Raw genomic sequence first — 13070 nt, 5'->3', positions numbered from 1 at the left:
AAGCAGAATAAGAATAATTCAAGAATGCGCGGGAGTTCCCTAAGCGCGTGGACGCTAATTTTCGTTGGGCAATATGGGGACAGATAAGTCCCCCAAATACGCCAACCCTTTATAGGTAAAATTTTGGAGTTGGAGTTGGGGTATCAGGGACCCCTCCGATTCTCACTGTGCACCGACAAAATATCATTTTGGGATATTAGGGATCCCGAAGCACGGATGATACTCTTGTGAAATGAACTGGAGAATGAAAAATGTTCAAAGGTATTTAAAAAATATATTGAACTCTAAGTAAATGTCTAAAAATATTAACTAATAGAATAGAACAGCAGATGTTAATTAAGCAGAGCAGCATAGTCCTCTAGCGGTAAGTGCAAGACATTATCGAGACAGTAATTGTTACATCAAGTATACTTTCTTAAAGAATTAGAGACTTCAAGAATAACTTTTATCAATGCATTTTGATTTGTTTGCAGTATTTTTACTGGATTTAATATGGCTTCTTCTGTGATTGCAACAGCAACAGTGCGTGCTATTAAAGGCAGAAAAATACTCGCTACAAGAGCAGCTCTTACTTTAGTGAGTGGATGATTGATTAATGTAGATCTGGTAGCTCTAAATTATTGTTGTATAATGTTGGTTAATTTTACGACACAGACAAGTAACATTTGCGAATTAAACAAATTAAGGTTAGGTTCCAATTTATATTAATATTTAGAGAAGTATCTATAAATTTTATCATAATTTGGACAAATATTTATAATTTAGGATTAATTATAAAAAATATAATTGGTCTTATCACCTTGTAAGTTACTGTGTAATATTTTTAGTCGAGTTTAGCTATATATTAATTCAATAATAGAATTTGATCATTTGTCTTAAAACATGCAGATCTATATACAATATAAATGAAATCTATAAAAGGTAGTATGTAAAAAAACTTAATGCACTTGTTGATTAAAACTACAAATTACAATATGTTAGAGAAAAATATCAGAATAATTTCTTGCTAGTTTTTAAACTATATTTGTATTATATTTATTTAATAGCACAGTTACATTAATAATTTATGCTTCATGATCATTTTGTTACAGACACCAAATGCAGTGAAAAAAATTAAGGAGTTGCTGAAAGATAAAAGCAAATATGTGAGTGAATGTAATACATTCAATTTGAACATCTTTTGATATATAAATAGGATCTTGTGATATGAAATAAATGCATGCATGTACAGTATCAAGCATGGTAAGCTTCCCCAATGAAAATGGCAATGACCTCTTCCTCTCTATAGACCTTCTCAAGTTTATGGGCTTCCACCCACCCCACCCCATAGAGGTGCTCAGGAAGAATGACCATGCATTTTTTTCTAAGTTATTTTTAATATCAATATCGTAAAATATTATACTATCTTTGAAACTGTACAATGTAGAAAATAATTTTCTTTACTAGTAAATCCAACGTTATCTAGAATTTTTTTAATGGAACTATTTACATATATCATTTTTTCATTATAATAATGTTTGGCACTTCGTCAATTGAAAATGTGAAATCATTACAGCATAATTATAAGAATACTGCTTACGAAACTACATAGGTTATAAATAATTGTCGAAATTAGATATTGAATAGAAATATTAATTCATGTTTCAGATCGGACTAAAAGTAAGTGTGAAACAACGAGGATGTAACGGGCTTAGTTACACTCTTGATTATGCCACAGACAAATCTAAACTTGACGAGGAAGTTGTTCAAGATGGTGTTCGTATTATAATCGACAAAAAGGCACAATTGTCTCTTTTAGGTACTGAAATGGACTATGTAGAAAATAAATTAAGTTCTGAATTTATTTTCAACAACCCAAATATTAAAGGAACTTGTGGATGTGGAGAAAGTTTCTCTGTTTAGTCAATTCAATTGTAGATATTGTAGTTAAAATAGATAATTATGATAAAATGAATGAATAGCAATTCCACGAAATAGTGACTTTATGGGATGTTTTGTTAAGTTTGGTATGATCTCGTTCAATATTCGTTACTGACATTTTCAATTTAGATGATGACCCTGATTAATATAACATGTATATCATGGCAAAAAGAGGCTGAACTAAGTAGGATCCTTATTTAAGACATGTAAATATGACCGGGTGTTGTAATATACGTAAAATTGTCCTGAAAACGTATTTTGTTTTTGTTCTTTATTAAAATTATTTAACATGTAATATCACTGAATTTGCTTCATTTTTTTTGCAAGTTGTTAAGCAATTATTAAATTTTGAAAGTACAATTTGAAATATAAAATAAATATTACATTATTTGAAGTTTCTAATCGAATGATTCTTAATACTTTCCTTAATTAAAAAAAATATGTTAAACTCGTAAGTTTAAGTAACTTACATTGTATATAAGTCGCAACTGTGCATAACTGTATATTATACATAGTGTAATTACTCTATATTGATTTTATTATTAATTAATCTGAATGTAATATTCATTGTAATCAATTATGAACATGTATTATTTAATATAATAAAAGATATTTTTATTATTACAATTGTTTCCCTATCATCCTTCCTTTTAATAACGCGGAAATGATAGTATGTACCACAGTATCGACCGAGCATCAAATTTTTGTTAAAAATTCACAGTAAAGATTATTTGCGTGAATTACGTTCGTTGAATGATGACCACTTGATTAGCACCAGTGTCGGTCGCCATGGGGTTTTAGTCAATAGGAATCTGATATTCCCCCAGGGGTCGGTGGGGGTTCTTATGCAAGATTTCCCCCATCTCTGCTTTCCTTACATTCCTACATCTCGTATATGCCGGCATTCCTTATACCTCGGCATCCCTTACATCTCTGTACCCTTTGTATTTCTGTATCCCTTCCACTCCTGAATTCTCCCTGCACCTCTTGTATCCTTTCAACCCTTATAATAAATATATTATAAATATTATACTTATGGCCACTGGTTCGTGTAAAGGTAAGTAAAGGTAAGTAAAGGTAAGTAAAGTCTCTTGAAAAATAATTTTAAATTTAAATTTTTTAACGATTTAGTTCCTTTTTCCAAAACCAGATGGCGCTGATCGAACGTTGAGATTTTAGTTCACATTTTTGCCGCCAGAGGGCCAAAAATGGTGCATGATTTAGTTCCTTTTTCCAAAACCAGATGGCGCTGATCGAACGTTGAGATTTTAGTTCACATTTTTGCCGCCAGAGGGCCAAAAAGGGTGCATGATTTAGTTCCTTTTTCCAAAACCAGATGGCGCTGATCGAACGTTGAGATTTTAGTTCACATTTTTGCCGCCAGAGGGCCAAAAATGGTGCATGATTTAGTTCCTTTTTCCAAAACCAGATGGCGCTGATCGAACGTCGAGATTTTAGTTCACATTTTTGCCGCCAGAGGGCCAAAAATTTTGCATGATTTAATTCCATTTTTTACCGCCAAGAGGCGCTATGATAGGATGCTTACCAAAGGAATACAAGGATGTAAAAAATCCAGCAAACTCCAAAGTGCTCCAATTAAAAAATTAACTAGGTCATCATCAAGAGGGGTCAATTCCAGCCTTAAATTACGTCTACCTGGAGACTTGTACATCATCCCTTGGGTGCTCGTTTTATTCTATCCGACCCAAAGAATATCAGTCTGGTCCCTATTTGGACATACGATTCACAGAAATGTTTATATTACGAATAAATCAATGCAAGGTTTGCGCGGGATAGTCGCGGATCCTGTTGTACCGACTGTCTAGGGTATGTGGGACCCCCGAGATCAAAGACATCTCCAGTATTTTTGTACCTGTAATCACTTATCGTGCTATGAACTTTTAGACCACCATACATAATAAATCCTTTGATTTGATAGCCGGAACAATACCTTCGTTGCGAAATGATTTTAGTGTAGTTATTAGATCGTTCGTTTAACGTTCATTATTTCTTTTTGACGATAAATATTAGTTATTAAATAATATATTCTGTCTGTATAAGAACTTCACGATTTTATACAAGTTATTAATCCCTTACTTTAAAACGTGTTGAAATAAAATAATGCTTAACGGACCAAAAATAATAATTATTGGAGCTGGAGCTGCAGGAATTGCTGCAGCAAGTAGATTAATAGAGAGCGGTTTTGAAAATGTTACAATTCTAGAAGCAGAAAGTCGAATTGGTGGGAGAATACACACGGTAGAGTTTTGTAAGCAACACTCACATTCATATTGAAAATTCTTTTATTTATCAACATATTTGTTTATACACAATAAGAATAGAATGTACAATTTTTCATAAGACAAGTTATATTATCTTTGTTTTTAGCTGATAATGTTGTAGAATTAGGAGCACAATGGGTTCATGGTGAACAAGGGAATGTTGTCTTTGATATAGCCTCTCCACACAAATTATTGGATTCATCTAAATGTTTTAATGATTTTGGTGGGCATATATTTGTTACTGCTAAAGGTGAAATACTTCCAAAAAAAGAAGCTATAGAAACAGTAAAAATATATTATGATATTTCTGAAAACATAACAGATGCTATAAATGATACAGAATCTTATGGAGAGTATTTCATGTGTCAGTAAGTATATAATACATATAAAATGTAACACTGTTCTTCTTATCATATTTATTTGTATGATGAATATTTATCTTGCACATTTTCTTAGTAGAATATTTTTAGTAAATGCATCAATATCACTTTGTCTAAACCATGCTTGTAAAGTTGGATGCAAGTTTGCATTTGCAACTGTATAAACTTCTTTATCAGGAACTATGCATCTGATTAGAGAAACATTTTGGTGTTTAAACATTTTCATTAAAAGATAGAAATAGTAATTTATTAAGATATATATACCTTACACGATAATTGACACACTGATTATTCACATACTCGTATCTTAATAATGAGTATATATATTTTATATACTTAGCATCCAATTTATTTTGATCTTCAATGTACACTTTTCTAGGATTCTTTATTCTTTCCATGTATCCCTGTGTTAATATTGGTACAATAAAGTTAACCTAAAAATGAAAAACAGTTAACAAAAGGATTAATTTTGTATTTCAAAGTAAACAATATTATTGTACCTGTTTAAAACAATCATCTACAAACTCTTCTGCTCTACTATATACATAATCTTCTTGTTCTTGAAGCATAACTACTCCAATCCTAGGTTTTTTGGATCTAAATATCTTTGCTACGTACTGTGCAGTTGCTAAACCATCATCAGCAAATGTTAACATAGCTATGCAGCCGAATTTTTGTTTACTCTATCAAAATATATAAGAAAGGTTAATCTTTTTGCTATAATCAAGTTTTAAAAATATTTATAATAGGTATTTGAAGATACCTTTTGTACATTATCTTGTATCATATGTTCAGAGTCAGCACTTCCCTTTCTGTGTATATTTTGTATAGTTCCTATTGGAGTTAAAACTAATGGTGCTCTTGGAATAGTTTTTGTTTTTGCAATAGTAGATTCTGTACAGGCATAAAACCATTATATTGAAAATATTGTTAGTATTATTAGTGCTGTTAGTTCCTTGCAATGAATATTTAAGTACCATTAGTTACATTATTTTGTGGAACTGCATCAATTAGACCAGAAATATTGTCCTTTATTAGATTAATTATATCAAAACGATCCATTTTTTCCAAAGCAGAGAAAATTCTATCAACAGTTGCTTCAGCATGTTGCACATAAGTTAATAATACATAATAAGTTGGATCTTGCAAGCCTTTGAAATCATAATCTATACACTATGAAAAATAGAGATATATGAAAATAATAATATTATATAATTAATGGATATTTTACATATTTATTATATGCATACACGTATTTGTTCCATTGTTAGTCCCATGTGGGATGCAAATTCTTGCCATCCGCTATATGCTTTCCCTGTAGCAGTAGAGCTTAACAATAAACACAATTGCTGCAATGTAGGTTTTCCAATGTTTTCAAATAAATAAGAAGCATGAATTCGTGCTGTGGCTCTTTGAATGTTTAATAACACAGTATCTAAATTTGGTGGACCATTAACTTCCTCCCTCAATTTTTCTAATTCAGGATCAATATTCCTAAAATTAAGTATTTGATGATATTGTTAATACAATTAATAATAAAAAGGTAATACCTTTTGGCAAACATATTATGCATATCTTATATGTAATATATAGAGATTTAATGCAATGTTTCCTTTAACAACATATAGATCATTTTCAATCTCAACAGTATTAAAAGAATGGTTTTACGTATGTGTAATTTCGTTTTTTAATATAACAATGTTGAGAAAACATGATATTAATCTCATTTCGAATAAAGACAACAAAATTTTGGCACTTTTTGCGTTTGTATCTATGCATACGACTTTCTATTTAACTTTTCAGTACAGTTATAACAAATATACTATAGCATCCCCACCACTATCCTCTGCAAAGTTGATGATTTACACCATCATCATCATCGTTTCATTTTACCGCTAAGATTCAAAATCTGCGGATTGAGAATTCGATCACACATTTATGAAATTACAGATTTTATAAAATCTTTGAAGAAAATCCATTTACTACTCGTGATAGAGCAGAACAATTGCTGGACTGGATGCACAAGTTTGATAATTCAATCCAATGTAGTGATTCCTGGTTTGATGTTTCTGCAAAGGAGATTACAAAATATTGGACTTGCGAAGGAGATCATGTACTCAATTGGAAACATCATGGTTATAAAACACTGTTTGATTTATTATCTGTATGTATATTTTATATAAGTATCACCTATAACATTTTATAGTTTATAGGATATATTATTTATTTTCTCTCTTCTAAGCAAAAGATTTCAAATTCAAAAAAGATGATATCCATAATGGAAAACATAGAATTTAATAAAAATGTTTCTAATATTGATTATACTTCACACGATAATATAATTGTGAAGACCAAAGATGGCTCAAAATATACAGCATCTCATGTTATATTTACCGCATCTCTTGGAGTTTTGAAAGAAAAGCATACAGCAATGTTTACACCAATTTTGCCTGACAATAAGCAACATGCAATAAAGGTACGGTAAAAATGTAACATTAATTGGTAATGTTGAAGTTTTTATATGTTTTAACACATTGAGCATTTAATATAAAATATAATTATAATATGTTGTTTAGGGTTTGGCCTTTGGAGCTGTGAATAAAGTTTTCTTAGAATTTCCATACAGATGGTGGCAAGAAGAATGCGTTGGTTTTAGCTTAATATGGTCCAAGGAAGATAAAGAAGAATTCATTCTATCTCATGGACAAGTATGATTACATTAGTTTTTATATGTTAATACTCTCATCTGTAAAGTACATTAAACGAATCATGTATGGTTTAGGAATATGAGTGGCTATGCGATGTTTTTGCATTTATTTCTGTAGACTACCAACCACGAGTATTATGTGCATGGATTGCTGGCAAATATGCAAAACACATGGAATCACTTTCTGATAAGGATGTGTCTGATGGATTATACTTATTATTAGAAATGTTTTTAAGTAAAGCATATGACATTCCGAAATTCGATCAGATGCTCAGGTAATAATTTATAACACGTTACTTATTAATGTTCCTGCATTAACATTATTTATATTGTTCATATTATAGATCATCATGGCATGCAAATGAACATTTCCGTGGATGTTACAGCTTTAGAAGCGTAACAACCGAAAAACTAAACGTGGAAACAAAAGATTTAGCTGAACCTCTTGGTACCGCTGATGGTAAACCTGTATGTGTTTCTATTAATTAATCTGTTAAAAAAATAATGTATACTGAATTTTTCAGTATTTTAATTTGTTTATTAGATACTTCTTTTTGCTGGCGAAGCAACACACGATCATTATTATTCGACCGTGCACGGAGCAGTCGAAACGGGGTTTAGAGAAGCGGATAGAATAGTGGATTTCTACAGGTACATTCCATTAATTATTATGCTTATTTGAAATAAGATAGTTCTGATATACAGTAGTACAGACTTCCTGATCACTCATTCTAGCTGTGATAAAGGATTTTTATTTACAAGTAATGATTCTCGAGCTTAACAAAGTTCTTCTAATAACGCTTCGATCGCCCCGATTTATATAAATTATTTATCAATTTTTTAAATTCTTTTTTTTATTAAGGGCAACATAAGAGTGAGTTGATATAGAATCATGTTTATACTGAATGATGTGTTCCATTTGTATTGATTAGCATGCTTTTTCTTAGGCGGTTAAACTCTCAGCTCTAACCAGAGCCACATGTTTCTTCATAAGGGATCACGGTAAATTATAGACTTATCTGATGCTTTACATCATAAAAGTCAAAGAAGACATACCCTTTATATAATTGTTTATACCTTTCCGTATAAACAGTAATAGGTTTAAGTGGTCATTTGTAACACACTGCTGCTTATTCTTAATATTTTATCCTCTCGGTGAAGGGAACTTAAAATATGTATTCCCATATTTGATAACAAATATATATAATTAAAATGCATGCATGTTTAATCTTGCTGCATTGACAGTCACATCTCCCTTTACTTGCAACTAATAAAAACGAAATATTCTGTTACTATCTCGTCGCATTTGTCAACTGTTACCTGTACTTATATAATTGGTAATATGTATAATACATATTGAAAATTAATTGTAAATCTATAAGACAGACAATTTTAATGAAGAATCACAATTCAAATCACGTAGAACGCGTGGTTGGTTAAATCAAGTGATAAACAACTTCGATAAAATGGGAAGGATGCTGAATACTTTGAAGCAAGTAACAGCGAGAACGAAACTTGTAGTGATAGGTGCAGGTATTGCAGGATTGGCAGCTGCAAGAACATTAGAAAATGCAAATTTCAAAGACTACCTATTGATCGAAGGTAAACGAAATTCAAATGTAAATTATATTGCGAAATAAAAATATTCTACAGCAAACAACTGTATTTAAGCTCAAAATGAAATTGGCGGTCGCATTCAATCAATACCGTGGAGTAAAAGTTGGATAGAAAGCGGAGCGCAATTTTTACATGGTGATCAAAGTCAATTAGCGCAGCTCTGTTATCAACATGATTTACTTTCGAGCATCCAGTGCAAAGATGGTGAAGGAATTTTTATTCGCAACAATGGTTGCAAAGTAGATGATGCTTTGGTAACGGAGATAGATGACTTTGTTCGCACAACTTTAGAAGAGTGTGAAAATTATGAGAACAAAACCGTCGAAGCTGGCAACGAAAATATTGGTAGAGTTTTAAGAAATTCTCTCGCCAAGTACTTAGACGAACAAAACGATTCACTGAGAATAAAGAATATAAAAAAGGAAATTTTTGATTGGAATGTCAGATTCCTTACAATAGACAATTCTTGTTTTACATTAGATGAATTGTCTACTGAATACTGGGGAAAATTTAAGGTGAATACAAGTCAATTATCATCTATCGTGCTCGATAACATTATACACTTGATATATATGCGTGGTTTATAGTTTGTTGGAGGACCAGAACATCTTTCATTCAAAAGCGGGTACGGCTCATTGACAAAACTTATTGCTAATGGTTTAAATGGGAAAAACTTACTTCTGAATACTTCCGTGGAATCGATTGAGTGGCAACCAGTGGTTGATAATGATTTTGACCCTCCACTTGTATTAACTCTTTCCGATAATACTCGGATCCTCGCAGATTGTGTGATAGTTACTTGTTCTCTCGGTTATTTAAAGGAGAACCAGAAAAACATGTTCAATCCACCTCTGCCAACACAGTTCACTCAGGGAATTGAAAATCTTGGGTTTGGCCTAATTAACAAAATCTTTCTCGACTTTGGTGTTCCTTGGTGGAAACCTGGTACAAAAGGATTTCAATTACTTTGGAAAGAAAGTAAATTAGTTTCTTCTAACGAAACATTGGCTGCATGGACCCGAGATCTTACAGGTTTCGACGTTCTACCAGACCACGAAGGTGTTCTCCTCGGTTGGATCGGTGGTCGAGGAGCTTATATCGTTGAAACTTTAAGCGAACAACAAGTTGCGACTGACTGCGAAAATTTGCTCAAGCATTACCTAAAATTCGATAATATATTTCCAGTAAAAAGGTGTCTTAGAACTCAATGGAATGCAAACAAGTATATCCGAGGTAGTTACAGTCATATAACAACAAAATGTGATGATAATAGGATAACACCAAACATTCTGTCACAACCTGTTTGGGGTAAAGTAATGCAGGAAAGTTGTAGTAAGGTAAAAACAAAAAAAAAAAAGAACAATTGTAAAACATAAAGGTGTATGTACCTAAAATATGAAATTGTCTTTTCATTCCAGGATGTACCCATCATCATGTTTGCTGGTGAAGCAACTCACGAGAACTTTTATTCCACGACGCACGGTGCTTACGACACTGGAGTAAAGCAAGCACAAATGTTCCTTGGTCATTATATTACAAACAGCTGATTACTATAATGTGTATAAAAATAATTTTCAAGTATGTATGTATTTACACACATTTCCTGTACATATGTATATATATATACAAGTACATACGCACATCTTTAATCGAATGGAAATAAACGAAAAATTCTTACATTTAATAATTACATAATGTGTTTACTAGATCTGTAAATACAGATGACTGAAACCTGAAAATCTATTTTTTCTTTTTTATAGTAATTTTCATTTATAGTAGTTTAAATCCAAAATGGACATCGTCACATTCGGGCAATTGTTTTTCATAGAAATCTATCAGTCTTTCGGCTTCTCTCCACCCGGTAGCAACTGCACCATGCACCGTGGAAAATTGATGATTGTTGGTAGCTTCCCCACCGAATAAAATCAACTGAAAATGATAAATAATATGGAAGATATTTTCAATTTTAATCGTCAGAAGAAGTCTTGTTAGGTAGCTTACCGGTTTTTTCCATTTTTAAAATTGGTTCAGACAATTGTTTAGCACTCGAATTCGTTCTTACCGTTTCCAAGCTACGGTAACTATACGTCCCGCGAAAATGTTTTTGGTACCATTTACTCCTACAGACAATGAAATGGAATAATGGAATAACAATGGAAATAAGCGTGTGCTAATAATAGAGAGATTATTACCTTATCATCCCTATCGGTTTACTAACGTTAAAATGCTTCGACAAAAATTTGTTCAACAATTCTACGCATTGATCGTATACTTCATCGTCTGTGACCTTATCCATCAAACGCCCACCCTTTCCGGAAACCCACACGTAGAGTAAGCGAGGCTTGTGTTCCACGACCCAAAATCCCAACGCGTAAGCCATCCACCTTCTTTTAGGCTACAAAACCATTGACCATTATCATATCCACTATCGAATTTTCAAATTACTTACATCCCTGTCAAGTTCCTCCCTCTCTTCTTTACTCCATAGTATTCTGTAACCGCCATTTTTCATGTTCTCAGGATTGAACCAAGTGTCATTAAACGCTAAGAATATTTTACAAGCGTATCCGTACCCCAAACCCTAGGTAAAACAGAATTATATAATAAAATAAAATAAAGATAAAACGAAATATATTACCTTGATACTGTTAACTTTGTATTCTGGTAATGGAGGATTGAATAGAGTTTCATGCTGCTCTTTAAGTACCCCCAAGGAAACCGTGACGATAACATGATCGGCTATGAATTCTCTTCCATCGTGTGTCGTTATCTTCGCTTTACCATCTTCGCCCGAGTAATCAATTTTTGTCACCTCTGCGTTCAAGACAGTTTTATTCATCACCGGTAATTCGTTAACCGGGTCTGGTATTTTTTGCTACAGAAAAATATTTATGTAACTGAACGTATTGGAAGACTAAAAAGAGAAACATTGAACGACGATCTATGCAAACCATCAGTATATCCAAAATTGTACTGTATCCTCGTTCTTTCCAATTTACTGTCTGGTCCCCATCGCAGGTTTGATATTCCCCGTATTCTTGTGCCGCAATATCGTACCACGAGTCGGCTGGATCTAAACTCGTCTGCATCATATTGAAATTCCATAATAATTGTTCCTGCATCGTTTCATTTAATTCCGGAAATACCGCGAAATGTTCTTTCAACCTGAAACATATTCGTTTCATTGGGATGTACGATTTTGAATCTGAACTCAGGATAAGATAGTAATTGTTCAGATGATTACAATTTGAAAGGGGGGGCGTTAAAATCACACGAACAACGTTTGTAAGCAAACGTAACTACGACGATTATGATACATTTCTTTAAATCATGAGAAAATGGTACGAGTAGCATGAAAATTCGTACTTGGCTTCGAAACACTCGCCGACAGAACGTTGGCAAGCGACCGTTACATTTATTATGTCGTCTATAAGTTCAATGTAAATATCTGTAAGGTTCTTCATCATTGTAGAATCAATTAATTCACCCGAGGATGTGAATACTTCTTCTTTGTACGGATCCGAATGATCGGTCAGGTTCATATTAGCTACGATTTCGTACACGACGTTTCCCTTTTCTCCGTGGATCCATTGCGCCCCTAAATCGACCAAGTAATCATCTGAAAATGCAAAAAGCGAATTTATCAATCGACGTAGCAGATTCGAACGGTTTTCAGATAACGATACAGCGTCAAATTTAGACGGACTCACCGAATTTTACTGTATTCACACGTCCACCGATTCTGTTTTCAGCTTCTAGGATTTGAACATTATGAAAACCGTTTAACATTAATTTGGTGGCTGCTGCGATACCAGAAGCTCCGCTACCAACAATCACGATCCTTTTATAACTCTGCGGTGGGGCACAGGAGGCAATGGTCTCGGTGATCAAGTAAAACAGGAAAATCCCTCGACAGAGCATCTTGAACGAGACCAACTGAACTCTGAACGCGAGCATTTTATCAATTGACAGATTGGATACCTAGTTTTATCCAATGACCCTTATATATACATTTTACATACTGATGTTTGTATGGCAATTTGCCTTTCTTAAAAATTAATAGTAATATCCGGAGCGCGCGATTGGCAGTAACATAATCGCCCAGAGAGCGAGATAATTAATTGCGTTAGTTAATTATGTAACTTTATCAATGAGCTAATACGT

The 13070-nt window shown here is 32.8% G+C and overlaps 4 protein-coding genes across 5 annotated transcripts; 2 read left to right on the top strand and 2 right to left on the bottom strand.

Annotated features, from left to right (window-relative positions):
• Positions 1-420: 420 nt before the first annotated feature.
• Positions 421-2215, top strand: LOC114873020 (iron-sulfur cluster assembly 1 homolog, mitochondrial). The gene is made up of 3 exons (XM_029180854.2): positions 421-576; positions 1092-1145; positions 1648-2215. Exons 1-3 carry the CDS (start codon positions 493-495, stop codon positions 1900-1902), a joined length of 393 nt encoding a protein of 130 aa, XP_029036687.1. The 5' UTR covers positions 421-492; the 3' UTR covers positions 1903-2215.
• Positions 2216-3769: 1554 nt separating this feature from the next.
• On the top strand, positions 3770-10596 carry LOC114873028. Its single transcript, XM_029180867.2, has 12 exons — positions 3770-4189; positions 4309-4570; positions 6533-6746; positions 6825-7058; positions 7159-7290; positions 7365-7564; positions 7634-7757; positions 7834-7940; positions 8713-8891; positions 8961-9421; positions 9494-10243; positions 10325-10596. Exons 1-12 carry the CDS (start codon positions 4042-4044, stop codon positions 10451-10453), a joined length of 2940 nt encoding a protein of 979 aa, XP_029036700.1. The 5' UTR covers positions 3770-4041; the 3' UTR covers positions 10454-10596.
• Positions 4480-9674, bottom strand: LOC114873041. Its single transcript, XM_029180889.2, has 8 exons — positions 9585-9674; positions 6133-6651; positions 5833-6076; positions 5560-5755; positions 5346-5476; positions 5083-5265; positions 4847-5016; positions 4480-4770 (listed from the first exon to the last, which is right to left on the bottom strand). The coding sequence occupies exons 2-8, from the start codon at positions 6153-6155 to the stop codon at positions 4638-4640; spliced, it is 1080 nt and encodes a 359-aa protein (XP_029036722.2). The 5' UTR covers positions 6156-6651; positions 9585-9674; the 3' UTR covers positions 4480-4637.
• On the bottom strand, positions 10422-12894 carry LOC114873034 (peroxisomal N(1)-acetyl-spermine/spermidine oxidase-like). Of its 2 annotated transcripts, XR_006829686.1 has the most exons (9): positions 12617-12894; positions 12273-12525; positions 11858-12071; positions 11545-11781; positions 11356-11487; positions 11099-11301; positions 10908-11026; positions 10585-10835; positions 10422-10456 (listed from the first exon to the last, which is right to left on the bottom strand). XR_006829686.1 is itself a non-coding variant. In XM_046287135.1 (8 exons), exons 1-8 carry the CDS (start codon positions 12861-12863, stop codon positions 10677-10679), a joined length of 1563 nt encoding a protein of 520 aa, XP_046143091.1. In that variant the 5' UTR covers positions 12864-12894; the 3' UTR covers positions 10475-10676. The 2 variants fall into 2 exon arrangements, 1 of the variants encoding a protein (XP_046143091.1); XM_046287135.1 differs by lacking the exon at positions 10422-10456 and having other exon boundaries at positions 10475-10834.
• Between the last annotated feature and the right edge of the window lie 176 nt (positions 12895-13070).

The sequence above is a fragment of the Osmia bicornis genome, chromosome 9 (genome assembly GCF_907164935.1).
Source record: "Osmia bicornis bicornis chromosome 9, iOsmBic2.1, whole genome shotgun sequence".
Taxonomy (NCBI): domain Eukaryota; kingdom Metazoa; phylum Arthropoda; class Insecta; order Hymenoptera; family Megachilidae; genus Osmia; species Osmia bicornis.
The sequence above is the reverse complement of the archived record's forward strand: the minus strand, read 5'-3'. Positions and strand labels throughout refer to the sequence as shown.